The 18,440-nt window shown below is 32.4% G+C and overlaps 1 protein-coding gene and 1 long non-coding RNA gene across 3 annotated transcripts; one reads left to right on the top strand and one right to left on the bottom strand.

Moving 5' to 3' along the window:
• The first annotated feature begins 4,102 nt into the window (after nt 1-4,102).
• On the top strand, nt 4,103-10,892 carry LOC136270170 (uncharacterized). 2 transcript variants are annotated; one of them, XR_010707906.1, is made up of 3 exons: nt 4,380-4,394; nt 4,474-5,694; nt 10,496-10,892. It is a non-coding gene; the product is annotated as an uncharacterized lncRNA (long non-coding RNA). The 2 variants fall into 2 exon arrangements; XR_010707905.1 differs by having other exon boundaries at nt 4,103-5,694.
• An 866-nt stretch (nt 10,893-11,758) lies between these two features.
• Nucleotides 11,759-18,440, bottom strand: LOC117684470 (uncharacterized). The gene is made up of 9 exons (XM_034456918.2): nt 17,894-18,440; nt 17,742-17,787; nt 17,481-17,579; nt 14,649-14,768; nt 13,144-13,194; nt 12,619-12,717; nt 12,397-12,492; nt 12,198-12,230; nt 11,759-11,927 (listed from the first exon to the last, which is right to left on the bottom strand). Exons 1-9 carry the CDS (start codon nt 18,017-18,019, stop codon nt 11,857-11,859), a joined length of 741 nt encoding a protein of 246 aa, XP_034312809.2. The 5' UTR covers nt 18,020-18,440; the 3' UTR covers nt 11,759-11,856.

Here is an 18,440-nt window from a genome sequence, read left to right as displayed (position 1 = left end):
TACTTGCAATATTTATGCTCTGAACTTATATGCCGAGGCATGTAATCGTTTTTTAATTCAAAAATAAGTGTTAAATGTTTGTTGGAAAGTTCTCTTCCTTCAGATTTTGTTTATAATTTCGTCTTAAATTGTTATTTGGGTCCTAAAAGAGTGCTCTCCGAGTTGGACAAAGGTTATAGATTGGGCAAACAAATGAGATTTTATGATGATTCAAGGTCACCCCTCAGGTCCTTACCTTTTACTTATTTTTCCTACTTTTTTCACATTCAATAATATAATTCTGTAATTCTGTTTGAGTTTCAAAATTTCATTTCGTGCAGCATATCACTGTGAAATTAAAAGCAGTGCTTAACTAATGGTAAAGGAAACTCCAGTTTTACCTCAATAGATTGATGTCAATTACTAATTTGAATTGAATTTCAAAAGCGAATAAAAGTTTGGTTAAGAAATAAATAATGGATTAGATAAAATCTCGCTCTCGCCCCATATGGAATTTACTGACCGCTTATAAACCACACGAGGTCAACGTAACTACATGTAATGATATCAGCCGCATCCCTGAGTATGAAGTCAGCCGACATCAAATAGTTAGAAATTCACTTTTTTCTTTAAGTAAATTTTGTAAACAATTACTAAGCATCTAACTTGATGCTTGAATAACAATATCTCAAAACTGTAGTCATGTGACTTTGATGTTTTCACGTTCTTAAAATATTTCTATAGCTGTAAAACAATGCATGTAACTCATGATGAACAATTTTCAAAGATGTTCCCAAATGTTTCTTTGTAGAACACTGATCTCGTACCTTGTTTTTTTTTTTTTTCATTTTTCTCAAACCGTAACAAGGGAACAGTACATGATACGAATCAGTATTCACAAATAAACAAATATCAAGCTCAGGTATTAGGGAAAACCCTCTGTTTTAAATTTATATAATTATTAATAAGTGTCCAAAAATATAATTATATTGTAGTTATTTGATGAAAATAATCAAGAATAATCGTATATCCATGACTTATATTCTACAGAGAGTCAATTTTTCAAAATTTCGTGCAGGGGCAAGGTCATGATTTTAATCAATTTTCTTTTTCTTTTTTTTTTTATTGTTTACAATGCTTTAGAAATGCATTTTTTTTTATAATCAACTATAATTTGAGTGTCAGTTGTAAAGTTATAAGCAGCATGCAGAGCTCACAATTCTTTTTTATGTAAACAAGGATCGTGCATTTTTTTGTTTACATTCAATACGTTCAATATGCTAGTAACAGTTTTTTTTCAAGCTAAATTTTCTATCTAATTCTAATTCGTTTTAAGCATAAATAAACAGCTACTAGAGTTTTTCATATTTATTTTAAGTTTCATTTAAACTGGAATTTTCACGCTAATATTCAAAATGTACATGTAAACAAAAACATGACATGAGCTTTGTTTACAGAACAGAGAGTTGTAATTAAGCTCTGTATCTCGCTTAAAACGCAACGATAGACACTTAAAGTTTGGTTGACCATTAGAAATACCTTACTGAAGCATTGTAAACATTAAAAACGGAAAAATAAATCTCAATCAAAATTGTGACCATGCCCCTTTAATTTTGTTTTAGACAAATTACTAGTGGTTCATAAAAATCTTCGTGTACAACCTTTAACGCAAGAGAGTTGACAAAAAATATGGAGGAGTCGGCGAGTTGAGTTTTTTCCGATTTGGAGACAGGAAAAATCACGACTTTTGTAGGTATTTATAACAAATGTTTCCAAAAATATACACCGCACGGGGGACAGCGATAGTCAAACTATATGTTGGTCTTTGATTCGAATTCTCTATGCGGCTAGTAGTCGCAAACACCTGAAACTAATTGTCAGATTTCAAAATCATGGTAACTGAGAGGTCAAAATATGCAAATTTGCAGGGTTACAGACAGTTGAAACAGTCAAGTAAATGATATAAAACATCTTAAGTGCAATAATTGAATCCTAACAAACCTTAGGAAACAATATTTAAAAAAAAAGGTCTGGACCTTTTCTGTTCAGATGTAATGGTTACGTAGGAAAAGGGGGGGGGGTCATTTCTCGGACAACAGAACAAACGTGGGAGTAGTCAGGAGAACACTTGTACTTAACAACTCCATGTTCACTCAACACCATCGGCTATTGCTTTAAAAGATCTAAGAAACTAAGGAATCAGAGGATATTAATGTCTTGTTGTTTCTGTAAGTAATTGCTTTTTTTTATGGATTGTGCGGGATTGAAAGTAGTGAGCATCCTAGGAAAAATATACAAAAACAATTAGCTTTTAAACAGGTTTTAACAAATGTATCACTAGCAAGGGTTTTGTTTGCTCCATGGCAATTTGATCTGTGTCTATATCGGAATCCTGCTTTTAAAATTGTCTTTTATCAAACCAACCAGGTCCGGATGAAAGTTTACCAAGCGTAAGCCACGCTAACAACCAACCTCATTGCTATGATCTACTTTCTACTGTTGAAACTGATTTGGTTAAAGAAGATGTACACGTGTAGCCGTGGCAGTCTTCTTGGAATGAGAAATCAATCTGGTAATTGACTACATTGTAACTTAGTCCCGTCATCAGCTGATCAGAACAAATTTCTCCCAGTCCCCCAGCATTGATTTCTCGCTCTGAGTTATGAGAATCGGGTTTGGTTGAAATGGCAAAATCTTAGTAAGTAGTTCCGTAATCTTTCAAGACTCTCACGAATTAATTGAGACATATTGTCTTATGTTAATTGTCTAGTACGTACACCGGAGCGACAGAAGTCTTTTTAAATATTTTACCAGAAAACGATATTTGAATTATAGTGAAGGGAAAAAAAGAAATGACAATGGTCAATATAGATGTATTTTCTATTTATCCAATAAATCCTATCAATTGAACAAATGCATTTTGTCATTACATAATTCCGACTTTTAACCAATTGTTTTAGGAAGAAACAGTTTAGATTTGACTGAATTTTTCGAGAATGGTTCTACTATTGCTGATTATACCTATACGCTGGTCAACCATGGAACTGAGGCGCTTGCATTGTTTTCTCATAATATAATTGTTCTTATAGAAATTACAAAGTGATTAAAATAGATATCATGTACACGTATTCAATGTTATTCAACATTTGTAGCATTTTAAAATCATTCAACTCATAAAACTAGAACCCGGGTATTGTACTCGGACTTTGTCCTCGGTCAAAGTTGTGTTTTTAGTTTTAAACTGATTAAAAGCACTTATTGCAACACGTAACTGTAGCAAACAAATCCCGTGATACTACAGTTTAAAAACCTGGGGTTTTTTTTCTCTAGACTTAACAAAACTTCTTCGTAATTAAGAGATAATCATCAGAAATCCAAGTTAAGTCTTATATACGCTTGTAAGCGCATGCAACACTGGCCGTGGTTTTGAGATATGATTACATAATAAAAATACATCTATTCGATACATTTACTGAGTACTTGTATTAGTTTAAAACCGTTGAAGAACTATCCTAGTCGAGGAGCGTTGAAGACCCGAGACAGGTTATTACTTTGGATTGGATTAGGTTTTTCCTTATTTTCATATCTATGCAGGCATAATTGATGTACGATATCAGAAATCAATCATCTATAGGAAACTTAAAGTTTCCCAGGGCATTACTTGTAGGGGTCTCTAACGCAAGAGAGAAGTTATCGTGGATGCCATCAAAAACATTTAACATAATATTAACGATTAGCTTCACATTTAGACATCGCATCATCATAAACCTATCTGACTGACAGAGAGAATACGCTCCTCTTGGCGGAACTCACTCTTAGTAAACGAGGCACTAAATTACAACTGTTTTCAATTCACAAACCCTCCCCTCAATGTTTAAAATCTTTTCAATTAAGATTAAGGGGGAATATTTTTACTTCTCTTGAGATTTTGGCACGAAGGATACAAACAACCGCTCATACTGACATCAAATATTAACCCTTCATCTCACCGAATATGTTTTACAAGCCAAACACAGAGGAATAAATCATTTTGCACCAAAACTGAATTTTATTGAAATTAAGTATCATTGCGAGTAGCGGTAAGATTACGAAATCAATTCACTCGAGGGTCTGTTCTAGTCCAAGGAGTTCCGAAGCAGTCCCTAGAAACCAAGAATCAATCGGGAAACACACGGAGCGCGGTTTGTGTTAACAGAGGGAGTAAACCTCGGATAATCGGATCCTATCTGACGAGAGTAGCAGGGGATTTCAAGCCCTGATTCAATCTTTACATGCACTCACCGTGAAATATGAGAAGGATCTGAGTAAACCGACCTATACCATGTTGATTCGCTGGAGGGATAGTTCACGCGACCGTCCAATCTGGAGGGATAGTTCACGCGACCGTCCAATGGGGTTTTTAGTAAACATGCTTGGTAATGGGAAGAAAATTAGATGTTAATTCAGGTTGAAGTGTAAATCTTGTTACTGCATTAATTGGTTTTTATGTTATAGAGCCGCGACCTATGAAGATCTGAGGGATGATCCGCTCATTAAGCGCTTTATATCCAAAACAAACTCATCTAATTGTACATCTTGTTGTACATCTTGTTATAAAATTGGTTAATATGATAAAAAAACACCTCAGTTTTGTGATTATACTAATACCGAAAAAAACCAAACGGTTATTGAAGATATAAGAGGCACTAAGCTTAGACTTGTTCACTATATAAGTGCGTTTTTCAGTGATGTAGATGATTTGATATCACAAATTATGATAACGTACATTGTAACATAAAGGACTTATAAGGATTAAAGAATTTATCAACCAATCTATCAATGTAATTCATAATCAATCAAGTATTCAAGCAATCAACCGTCGATACAAAATCACAAAAAAGATCTTTAAAAAACCCCTCCAAGATCATCATCAAAAAGATCAAAAAGTTACCTGTAGCTTTTATTAAAATTACAAAAAATTAATTAATTAGATTCTCATATATAAAACGGTGAAGTAAAAGGATATGGTATCTGTTTAACAAGTTGAGCACACCATTATATATTATTAAGAAGTTCCTAAGATACTTTTTCGTCGAACAATCATTCAACAAAGACGGCTACAAACCTCCCTAAATTTAAAGTTTAAGTAATAAGCGTTACGGCACCACATCAATGTGATGTAAGGTCCAGAGAGAGGAGGGCAGGTTTATAAGTATGTCCCTTGCGTCTGCAGTTCAAATCCATTTACTACGGGAATCTTTCTGACTCTCGTTTGCTCGGGCAGCATTATACAGCTACCATTGATTTGTACGTTGTCAGGACGAGCAGAGGCTAAAGATGATCCGGGCTCTTTATAGAGTGTTTTAACAATTAACGGGAAAAGGGTGCAGTAAATATAAAAAAAACTTGTTGAACAGCTGAGTGAACTCCAAGACACTTTGTTTGTGGGCTCAGCTAATGGAATAAAGCTTTACTGTGAATCTGCGTGTGTGTTAAAGTTATCATAATTCCAGGGGCTTTTCATGGAATCTTACGTCGTTTGCTGTGTTTGTTTCTCGTGTAAGAACAACTTGTGAGTACAATTATACACGTGACACTGACTATGAGTGTCGCCTCAGCCACAGCCGCCGCCTCCACGCGGCACCGCCGGGACTCAAGGGCAAGTAACCCCGGCAAAGTTCGGGAAAGCATCACACCCAAAATGTCTCACGTGGAGGGCTTGGAAGAGTTTCAGAGGTAAAGTATTTCAGCTGTATAAAGCTCTGAAAATTTCCGACGGATCGCAACCATAATGTTTATATTTTTCAACGTCGGAATTAAATGGTCTCCTGTGAATGTTATTAGACAAAGAGGGACTGTAGAGGGACTAAATGCAACTTATGACAACGACTGATATATATGTATGTTGACCAAATAACCGGCAACGTCATTAGAATTAGCTTTTTTTAATCTGATACATTTTCTGCAAAGGTGTTAGATGTCTTACAGCAGAGATCTGCGCATGACTCAATGAATTTCAGCAAATGAAAACTACTTTACCCAGTCATGTGACATGTATGCAACGTACGAGTTGATAATTGAATTAATTGTTCAACGACAAAAACACTCTAGGTCAATAATCTTATTGCCTACATGAATGTTGTATGCATATATAGGTACAACAATCAATTCGTCGGAAAAACCACACTAAATACAGAAAGAACAGTCAATTGACTGCCTCAATAACTTAGACTAAATGCGATAAATATCTAGCAAACGAAACGTGTTCGGTGTGAATTGTATGACTTGCGGACCTCTTTAACAAATCTAGATATCTGAATACCAATTTTTACTGGTTTGACTTGATGCTATATATCTGACGATATTGTAGATTCCTGATTGTCTTACTAAAGATATCTGACACACATATACAGTGTAAGTCATTGCTGGTCATGCTCAATAATCAGAAAATCGCTGGTATGACTAAAGAAAAGATATCGAACAACAATTTTATTTTTGTACGCCTAGTACCAACTTCATAACATATTTGACGATTAAACTATTATTGGCATGATTTACTGAGAGATATCTGACAATTAAACTATTATTGGCATGATTTACTGAGAGATATCTGACAACTAAACTATTATTGGTGTAATTTACTGAGAGATATCTCACGATTTAACTATTTTTGGTATGATTTTCAGAAAGATATCTCACGATTAAACTATCATTGGTATGATTTACTGAAAGATATCTCACGATTTAACTATTATTGGTATGATTTACTGGAGGATATCTGACAATTAAACTATCATTGGTATAATTTGCTAAGAGATATCTGACAATTAAACTATTATTGGTATATTTTACAGAAAAATATCTCACGATTAAACTATTATTGGCATGATTTACTGAAAGATATCTCACGATTTAACTATTTTTGGCATGATTTATTGGAAGATATCTGACAATTACACTATTATTGGTATGATTTACAGAAAGATACCTGATAATTAATTTATCACGGGACTGGTTTACTGAACTTGATGTTTACAGTCCATGAAATACCGATAGATTTATGACAATAGAAATATTATACTATGACCTACTGACAGATACTAGTATCTGACGGACAAACCATTAGACTAGTGGTACATAACTTACTGTAAGATGTCCGACAGTTACACGGTTATAGCTTACCAGATCGATGCACTGAAAAACTAACTTGTCTGAATTACTGTTATTTAATACATACACGTATTACTGATCTAAACTTAAAATTAGATATTGGAGAATTGAACCATTATCGATGTCCGGTATAGATAATTTTACTTGGCTTTATTGACTTTGATTTTTATGGAATAACCGTTGAATGTCTGACAGTTAAACTTTAATTGGTCTCTTTTAATTTTTAAGAATATAAATCTATTTAACGAAATACTACACAGTTAATACATGAACTGAAGATTACGAAAAGCAACAAGTAAATTTCCTTAAGTCCCATTCTCATTATATGCATCGTGATATCTTTTTTCATGATAGTAGGGCGAAAGAAAAAGGGGCAATGATCATAGAGCTAAGAACGCAATCCATTGGACACGAGATCATTCAATGAAACATGAACAAAAATATTAAAGGAAGTTGTTCAGATAGAAAATTAATAACGGTCTTCTTCCCATCTCTGAGAAAAAGGATTACAACACTGCGCCTATTAAGACAACTGACTATGTTGAAATTTATCAGAGCCTTTGAAAAATGAACTAATGAGTTAAAAGCATGCCAAGTGCAGTAGAACAAAAGAAACACAGATAAAGATGTTCTGTCTGAAAATGCAGAAAAGTCTATACGAGTGAAATTCTACTGCTCTTGTTATAATTATAAATGAGCTGAAATGCCTCTCCCCCTCTTTTATCAAGTGACTACAAACCGGTTTGTAGTTATTCATGTATACAGATTATTTTGACGTTGTGGACATGAATTATTTATGTATCCGTTATTCACCATTATTACGTGTTCCGGTCCGAGCGAACTACAACATTCTTTTGGTTTTTGACCTCAAAACACCTCTCTGTCTTTGATGAATGCCTAACCATTCTATGTAATTACTATAAACCATGGAATACAATTTGACTATCAAGGTTTCCTAGAGGAAGGTTACTGGCCGAACCATATGGTATAAGAGGGGGAGTCATTGTGGTAGCTACATGTATATTTGTTTGAATCACAAACATACATACTTATATCTCAGTAATTCTTCTGACATGGAGTTGGATCAGTTTCTCCCATTAAAGGGAGATAGTCTCGTAAATTAGCTTGTTTTCGGTGTTTTGTTCTCTGGTTGAACAGAAATGTGATCTATAATCTGCATGCAGTGGGTCGTTAACTCCGAGATTTGGTTCTACTTTGCATTAGACGTGGTCCCCGTACAATGGCTTGTAGACTCGTATGAATGCAAATGACAGATTATATTGCACAATATCATTTCTCATCCAAGAACCAACAGATCATCTTAAGGGTCTCCTCTCCAAGTCCTCCGGTGCCATTACAGAAATGTCCCCACGGAGCGCGAGTAAATCAAGCCATAAATCCCGGAACGTTGTGTCGGAACCCTGGGATTGACCACCATAATTTAAATATAGATCGAACTGTCGAAACAAGCCCGATGTAAATGATCTAGTCGAGTGGCGGAGAATGGAGCCCCGTGATTTACGGTCTCTGAACTGAACGATATTTCGCAATGGTCCCAAAACAACATCATCAGCAAATTAAATGGGCCAATTCCATAACTGGAACATCGACTCAGTAAGACCTCGGCCATCATATATATATGAATGATATTAATTTTGTGGGTTAATTATTTCAATTGTACAGTTTTTATTCTAGAGATTTCACCGGCCAAAATAAAACGTGATGAAAGTTGTTTTGATGACCTACATGGTCTTCTTACTCTTAAAGGAACAGATACATGTATATATTCTACTTTGTGTATATTGTTTGAGAAAATATCTTGATGATTTTTATAAGCAATTTAGAATGAAGGACTTCTCTTTTCAACCATGACAAACTTTGTCAAATCGCACCCACAAACGTAATGAAGTACATAAACGTCCCCATATTCATAAGTATATTAATAAATAGACATATTTATCATTTTTTGTAATTGGAGCTTATCATTTGAAACCTATTTACATTGATGTACTCAAACCAATGAAATTCTTCCCAACGAAAAAAAAAATATAAATAAATAGATAAAATGAAAAAAAAATAAAATATTTAAAAAAGGATCAAACCTAACGTACCTGAAACCCCCCCCCCCCCCCAAAACCCAAACATTTATGGTATAATTAAAAAAAAAGACTACAAAACGCAAAATGAAAAATTCTGCAAATCAAATCAAAATTATAGAATTACTGGTAAATGAAAACATAAACAATACGGATGGAACTTTTACACTAGCTGCCAAAGGAAAATTATGCAATAGAAACGAAAATCATACAACAAAAATGAAAGATCATACAAGATATTGTTGCAATGTTTGACATGCCATATATGATCAGTCCAAGCTCTAGCTGTAGGTCTGTAGCTCCCGGTCTGAAAAAATTCGGATGGACGACCTGGGAGCTACAGTACTAGTGCCTCCCATAGTAAAAAACTGCAATTTACGGCGCACAAAAAATTGCGCTTGTTTTGGACTGATTAATCTCATTTCCGAACATATTCTGTACAAATATTTGATTCCAAAAAAATTATCGGACAATTTACTACAAATATCGTCACTTCACTTGCCTCTGATATTCTTTTAAACACCATCACCAGCCCTGTAAAGTGAAGTGGTGCAGTTTGTTTACATGTAAATATGGCGACTCTCGATCTCGACGTAAATTAACATACTTCATTTTCCGAGGTCGGTTACCTTGTTTCAAAGAAAGTCTGAGGCAAGTAAAGTAACAATATCAGTAGTAATTTGTCTGAAGAATTTAATGGTACTAATTGTTTAAACAGAATTTGAGTGAAAATTAGGTTAATCAGTCCAAAACTAGCGCAATTTTTTGTGCGCCGTAAATTGCAGTTTTTTACTATGGGAGGCACTGTAGCTCCCATTCGTCCATCCGAATTTTTTCAGACCGGGAGCTACAGACCTGCAGCAATCCAAGCTCTTGACGACCAACCAAATCAAAGAAATCAATAACAATACGTTTAAATGAAGTTGAGACTGCTGACGGTTTAATGAAAATAACATTTTTAAACGGAGTTTGATTTTCGTACAGCCCCCCCCCCCCCCTCCCCCGGATAAAATTCCGATCAGCGCTTAAATACGGATGGTATGTAAGGTATATAATCTATGGCATGACCAAAGTATTATCCGGATAGCACCATGGAACATGCAGTGACAAAAAAATACAAAGTTCACATTAGAGAAGATTGGATATCCTAAGTGTTTCTTTGTTTGGGATTGTTTTTGTTTCTCCTCCGTTTATTATCATACCAGTAACTAATCATGTTTTTTTGCTTGCTGATTTTCTTAGAAATGTTTTTATTTATCGCTTTATTACAGGAAAAGGAGAGTGTCCACAAAGCCACGCACGGGCGGCGACTGCTGTATCATCTGCATCTGCCTCTGTATCGTATTTCTTGTGGCAAGCCTCGCTTTCGAAGGACAAGATTAGGTAAAGAGAATGATTAGATCAAAAGTGATCTCCCGTAAAACCTCTTTTTTTTGCTGGACTGGCACTGGTGGATTCAGGGGAGCGCTGATCGTTAAAAGACATGTACAGATATACATGAATATGTTTTCAAGTTTTGAATATCTGTCATTAGTGTTTTGAAATGTCTCATTTCCAAAAGACATTATGCAAAGCAAGTTTAACATCGATTTTTATGTGTACATTTTCTGTTTCCTGCTATTTGCTGTGTGTTCTCAGAATTGTTTTGATTAAATGTCATATAAAGTATTACCTTTGATGTACTTTTATATATACTCAGATGACCAATGAAGCATTATAGACACAGCTCATATTCAGGAGGAGGTTTTTCGAAGGGAACGTGTTGATTAAAATACAAGAAAACAATTTAAATACAGAAAAGGTCACCTAAATAAAAGAAGAAAAAAAAAGAAAGAAAGAATTAACTGTCGTATTTTGGCATCCGAATAAAAGCATTTCAGATTAAAACAAAAAAATTCAAAATTTTGAGAAATAATATAAGGGAAAAAGATACACTAGTTTATAGATTTACTTGACCAATGTGACGGCGGATAATGCACCCCCCCCCCCCCCCCCCGATTGAAGGTACGCACCGTCGCTTGGAAAGGTTAGCAAGAATACAGGTACATTTTATCATAATCGCATCTTCTTACGTCTTTCCAACAAAGCTCGAAAAAAAAATGTTGATAGCAAAATCCCTTTGTTGGGAAAATAGTAATATACAAACAAGTGAACTACGGTACTCGCTAGGAAGAGAATTGTCTTTGCCGCCGCCAAGAAGAAGTTGAGATTCGACTTTACGTCATAAATTATTTTCCAATCAAAATTGTCTGTTCTGTCAAGATCTTGGCGGTGTTATTAGAACTATTAAACTTCTTTCAACGACGGATCATTCACTGCTTCCTGTGTTTGCAAAGTTGCGTTGGACTCAGAAGTCGACGTTAACCCTACGGCACGGACGTCAACGTATACCGACGCATCTCCAACTTAGAGTAAAATAAAACGATTTAGTTAATCATTATGATGTATGTAACGTATTAAAAGCACGTCAAAAATCATACTCGTGATGAACACACTAAAAATGAGAAGAAAAAGGAGGTAAAAAACCCAAAAAGCTGCATTCTACGTTGAGTTTATTTACTACATGAAATACAAGTATATGTAAGAAAACTGTCTTCTGGACAAACGAGATCTCGACTGTTTGTCCAGCTGCTTATTGTGAACCAACAAGCTGACCAAGCGCTTCTAAATCTCTTGTCAAGTTCTTCAAAAGCATCTTTGTGTCTACAAGAGAGAAATGATTGAAATTAGTTAATACTAAAAACCAAATTCTATTTCTCGTGGATATATTGATGACATCTTGATAAATACGACACGAGTGAAAAAAATGTGTATAGATAAAGGCAATTTCTAAGCCATATATATATATATATATATATATATATATATATATATATATATATATATATATATATATATAAGTAAAGAATTTAAATGAAACATATCGTACATATTTTACGATTACACAGCTTAGATACATTAACATGTAATTACCCATATTCCGCTTCATGTATTTTGTCCCGGTCTCTGCAAGATAATTTGAACAAGGGAATGAAAAGATGAACAGATGAAACACAGACAATATACGGCCATAGGCTTTGGTCTGAATTTTTTAATATTACAAAATTTATTTGTCCCTTTAAAAAGTTAGATTTTCAGACCAAGATAGCATATATTATTTCAAAACTCTTACCTTCTGTATATCCATGAAAAAGTTGAACAAATGACGTCATCGATTTGATGTAATCTTCAAATATGTTGATAAAACTGTCCAAGGAATCATCAAAAACTGATCGAAAGAAAAAAAAGTTTCGTATAAAAAAAGCTCAAAATATTGAATTGTGAAAGCCTTTTCTCATTGCGAATCTAATTAAGTTTTAGCTTGAATAGAAAGTTTCAAAGCGTTTGAACTTACCTTTGTTGTTAAGGGTATCCTCCGTTTTGTTAAAAATCAGAACAGCACACGACACGAACATGTATTTCTTCTCGTTGGTGTCCAAATTTGTGTCTATTTCTGAAGAAAAAATAAAAAATAAAATAAATTAAAAAATATATATATATATATATATATATATATATATATATATATATATATATATATATATATATATATATATATATATATATTAGTATACATTTAGAACATTAAAAGAAATATTTTGATATAATTTTCTTAACATAAAAAGTAACGGTGTTAAAAACTATACACAACTTTATAGTTGACCTGCGTGGGTGGAAATATTAATAACAAAGTAAATTTTTCTTCTAATTCAAAAGTTCTGATAAATCTGGTTTTATTTAAGGGATATCCTGTGACATACCCTTCATCAACATAAATCAAAGAGATTTTATTTTGTTATCTTGGATAGATATAACCATGATACATTGCCATTACATTCTTTTTATGAATCAATGAAATCTGAAAGCGTTTATACATTACCATCTAGGCAATTCTGCACATATTCAGGCTGTTTATACAAGTCTGCATTATCTTAAAAAATAATTGAAAAAAATAAAACGATTCATTTGAGAAAAAGAACTGCGACGTAATTTGTGGGCATGCATTACGACAGAATACGGCACATACCTATAATAAATTTGAACAAAACATAAAATGGCTACATAAAATCAACATCTTACTGGGATAGTTTTTTTTCTTAAAACAATTAGAGCCAGATTAAATGTTTTACCATAAAAATCAACTTCATATCTGGTATAGCAATAAATATTTTCTGATTATGTTATCACCGACCTCTCATATTCATACTACTACATGTAGTATAAGATCAAATACGCTTCTCCTTTTAAAGAATTGTTAACGTCGCTGAACAAATTTTGAATAAATTGAAATTGTAATGTTTACGAGTTATATAAAGTAAGCCTTTCCAAATAAGACCTATTCTAAGCCCAATATTCTATAAACCACTTGAATTCAACCAATGATATGTTTTACCGGGTACTTCAATCACAGTACAAACAAAACATATATATATATATATATATATATATATATATATATATATATATATATATATATATTTATATATATATATATATATTTATATATATATATATATATATATTCATACAATACATAGTTTTTACACGATTTAAGTTTATTGACCTGAAAAGAGTAATATAATCATACAATTCATAGTTTTAACACGATTTAAGTTTATTGACCTGAAAAGAGTAATATAATCATACAATTCATAGTTTTAACACGATTTAAGTTTATTGACCGGAAAAGAGTAATATATTCATACAATACATATTTTTTTTACAAAATTTAAGTTTATTGACCTGAAAAGAGTAATATATTCATACAATACATAGTTTTTACAAAATTTAAGTTTATTGACCTGAAAAGAGTAATATATTCATACAATACATAGTTTTTACACGATTTAAGTTTATTGACCTGAAAAGAGTAATATATTCATACAATACATAGTTTTTACACGATTTAAGTTTATTGACCTGAAAAGAGTAATATATTCATACAATACATAGTTTTTACACGATTTAAGTTTATTGACCTGAAAAGAGTAATATATTCATACAATACATAGTTTTTACACGATTTAAGTTTATTGACCTGAAAAGAGTAATATGTTCATACAATACATAGTTTTTACACGATTTAAGTTTATTGACCTGAAAAGAGTAATATATTCATACAATACATAGTTTTTACACGATTTAAGTTTATTGACCTGAAAAGAGTTTGGCTCAGAACCATTATAGATTTAGAAAACGTTTGATATATTCGTTACCAAAACAGTATTATACTGGAATATATACATATGTAGCTTTGTCAGAGTCTGTATGAAATATCACTTATTGCCTTTGTTATACGTTAGTAATGTAATGTATCCAAGATAAGTGAGTATTGATTCAATCTTTTACAGTTGTTGTTCTATTGTGAAGAGAATTAACACTTACGAATTCCCTGCGAGATACCCAGAGATTTAGTCAGGTGGTTTAGGTCTTTCTCGACAATATCACCAATGTCAACAAGATCATCATTTCCATTTTCTCGTTGGATAATTTCGGACTTGTAGACTAAAGATAAAAAGAAAAGTCAATTTCCTTATTGTTGTACTGAGCTATCTTCAACCGTTTAACCCAATTTAAATTTAAAATCAGACACATAAACATCAGTAAATAAACTACATATTAATATTTGAAGTAACATCGATATCATTTCTTTTTTTGCATTCCAAGAAAAGAAATTATATATTTAGGATTTGATATTAATAATCACAATTCCCATCAACATCAGAGTCAAAATATTTCCCCTTTAAGGTAACATAATTACATATGTATCCAACGTTATCTTTAGACTATCGACAAAAATCATGAACGATCTGGCAAGATTTAAAAAAACTATGGCGAAAGGCCCGTGAGGTTTTTCAATTAATGTGAATTAAATACTAGTATATCTATTGTATTCAATAAAAATAGTACCAAACTGGTCACACTTTTCAAAATCTTAACAAAATCCAATTTAGAAAAAAATGTACATTGTGGGATACTAAAATTGTATAAGTTTTATTGGCTAACAGTTATTCCCCTTTATACATTGTACATGTAACATACATTTTCATCGATTACATTGCTTGGACAATAAAAATGTAATAAGTTTTTTTCTCTACGCTGTTATATTATTTATAACAAAATTATTCAATTTCATTTTCAGTGCAATTTTGTTTCTTAAAATGATTTGTGTTAGTAAATGTAGGCATTGTTTACAGTAATCATCTCAATGAGTAAATGTAGACATTGTTTACAGTAATCATCTCAATGAGTAAATGTAGACATTGTTTACAGTAATCATCTCAATGAGTAAATGTAGACATTGTTTACAGTAATCATCTCAATGAGTAAATGTAACATTGTTTACAGTAATCATCTCAATGAGTAAATGTAACATTGTTTACAGTAATCATCTCAATGAGTAAATGAATACATTATCTATAGTATTTATCTCAATGAGTAAATGTAACATTGTTTACAGTCATCATCTCAATGAGTAAATGAATACATTGTTTATAGTAATTATCTCAATGAGTAAATGTAGACATTGTTTACAGTAATCATCTCAACGAGTAAATGTAGACATTGTTTACAGTAATCATCTCAATGAGTAAATGTAGACATTGTTTATAGTGATCATCTCAACGAGTAAATGTACACATTGTTTACAGTAATCATCTCAATGAGTAAATGTAGACATTGTTTACAGTAATCATCTCAATGAATAAATGTAGACATTGTTTATAGTGATCATCTCAACGAGTAAATGTAGACATTGTTTACAGTAATCATCTCAATGAGTAAATGTAGACATTGTTTACAGTAATCATCTCAATGAGTAAATGTAACATTGTTTACAGTAATCATCTCAATGAGTAAATGTAACATTGTTTACAGTAATCATCTCAATGAGTAAATGAATACATTATCTATAGTATTTATCTCAATGAGTAAATGTAGACATTGTTTACAGTAATCATCTCAATGAGTAAATGTAGACATTGTTTATAGTAATCAACTGAATCAGTAAATGTAACATTGTTTACAGTCATCATCTCAATGAGTAAATGAATACATTGTTTATAGTAATTATCTCAATGAGTAAATGTAGACATTGTTTACAGTAATCATCTCAATGAGTAAATGTAGACATTGTTTATAGTAATCAACTGAATGAGTAAATGTAACATTGTTTACAGTAATCATCTCAATGAGTAAATGTAGACATTGTTTACAGTAATCATCTCAATGAGTAAATGTAGACATTGTTTATAGTAATCATCTCAATGAGTAAATGTAGACATTGTTTACAGTAATCATCTCAATGAGTAAATGTAACATTGTTTACAGTCATCATCTCAATGAGTAAATGAATACATTGTTTATAGTAATTATCTCAATGAGTAAATGTAGACATTGTTTACAGTAATCATCTCAACGAGTAAATGTAGACATTGTTTATAGTAATCAACTGAATGAGTAAATGTAACATTGTTTACAGTAATCATCTCAATGAGTAAATGTAGACATTGTTTACAGTAATCATCACAATGAGTAAATGAATACATTGTTTACAGTAATCATCTCAATGAGTAAATGTAGACATTGTTTATTGTAATCATCTCAATGATTAAATGAAGACATTGTTCATAGAAATCATCTCAATAATTTAGGTTATCGCCATTTAATAATAAGTTGATCCTCGGTCTCGAAATGTTGATTGAAATATAAAAGCCTCGGCTAACGCCTCAGCTTTTATATTTCAAAACAACATTTCTCGACCTCGGAGGTTATTCTGCAACATTCACGAAAACTTGTACTTTATTTCTTAAATACTTCCCGTTTATTTGCAGCTTTTTAATGTTAGCATAAAGCTTGTGTATCAATTTGATTCTAGTATATGGTTCAAATGCTTTCAGGTTTTCAACATTCGCAGACATATAATTACAATATTCTGTGCAGTATTTTTATAAGTATCGGCATGCTCATATCTTGCGCAACATGTCTCTTGCTTTATAACGTTACATCAAATGCAAGGATAATCTCGAAAATAAAAAAACCCCTGATTTTAGTTGTTATTAAAACTCTTTTATCCGATTTAACCTTTTTTCAACGGAATATTTTTTTCACTTTTTTCATTTTTTAAAAATTAAGATTGAGCATAATGACTTTAAGAAAATACAATTCCTGAAAATACAGTTTTTAAAGTAATCTGAAGGATTGAAAATTATTACATACCTTTTTCCTTATACAGTAGATAATTTCGGAGATTTGTTGTCAATTGTTTGATCTCGGTGATAATTTTCTCCATTGTTGTGGGCGTCAGGTCCCTATGTTCTAACAATAAACAGACAGATGTAGACTGAGACCATTGTAGTGTAAATAGTATTCTTTGTTTTTGTTTGACGTTTTCTTTATCAATATCATTTCAAAGTTTCTATATATGAATTGCAGACTTATTGTAGATTGACAGCTTATTGTACATCAACGATATTCTACCTTTTTTGAACTCCTCCCTTGTGATTCCCATGAACTGCCAAATATCCTGCAAAATTGAATGACTTACAGTATATCTAATGGAATGGATTTCAAGGTCTCCGAAAATATTGAGCATTCAAAGACTTCAAAGACCCCCCTCCCCCGATACTCACATCTTGATCCACTGTTCTCTGGTACTCTGCGAGGCGTGAGTGAAACAAACTGTAACTGTCAGACCCACAGACAAACCAACCAGCCACTATTACCAGCATACATTTACAAACAAGCAACGTGTTCATCGTGAAGTGTCCACAGCACTAGACTGTCTCAAAATGTCTAATTTACTTTAGTTCACAGGTATATTCTGGGTATTCAAAAGACACCATTTATCATAACAGAAAAACACCTCTTTCAGTTCATTAATGATTGAGTACGTATTCAAAAGAAGTTCAAGGAGGGGACAACTACCTAAATAATAAAGACGCCAAAAATTTACATCAGGCAACTACATTTTATCGCCCGAATTACAATTATACTGAAATTTGTGCCGGACAATAACTTTATTAAGCTTTCACCTTGTGTTAAATAATGGTGCTTTTTTTTAATGGAGAGCTAACAATTGGTTTCTTAACGACCTCCGATCCTCAACAATGTTTGATAACTCTAAAATATCCGGATTTTTTTTACTTCAACAGTCGCAATGTTTTTATTACTCTATAA

Source organism: Magallana gigas, chromosome 7 (assembly GCF_963853765.1).
Source record: "Magallana gigas chromosome 7, xbMagGiga1.1, whole genome shotgun sequence".
In the NCBI taxonomy this organism is placed as follows: domain Eukaryota; kingdom Metazoa; phylum Mollusca; class Bivalvia; order Ostreida; family Ostreidae; genus Magallana; species Magallana gigas.
This window is presented reverse-complemented; position numbering and strand designations above follow the sequence as displayed.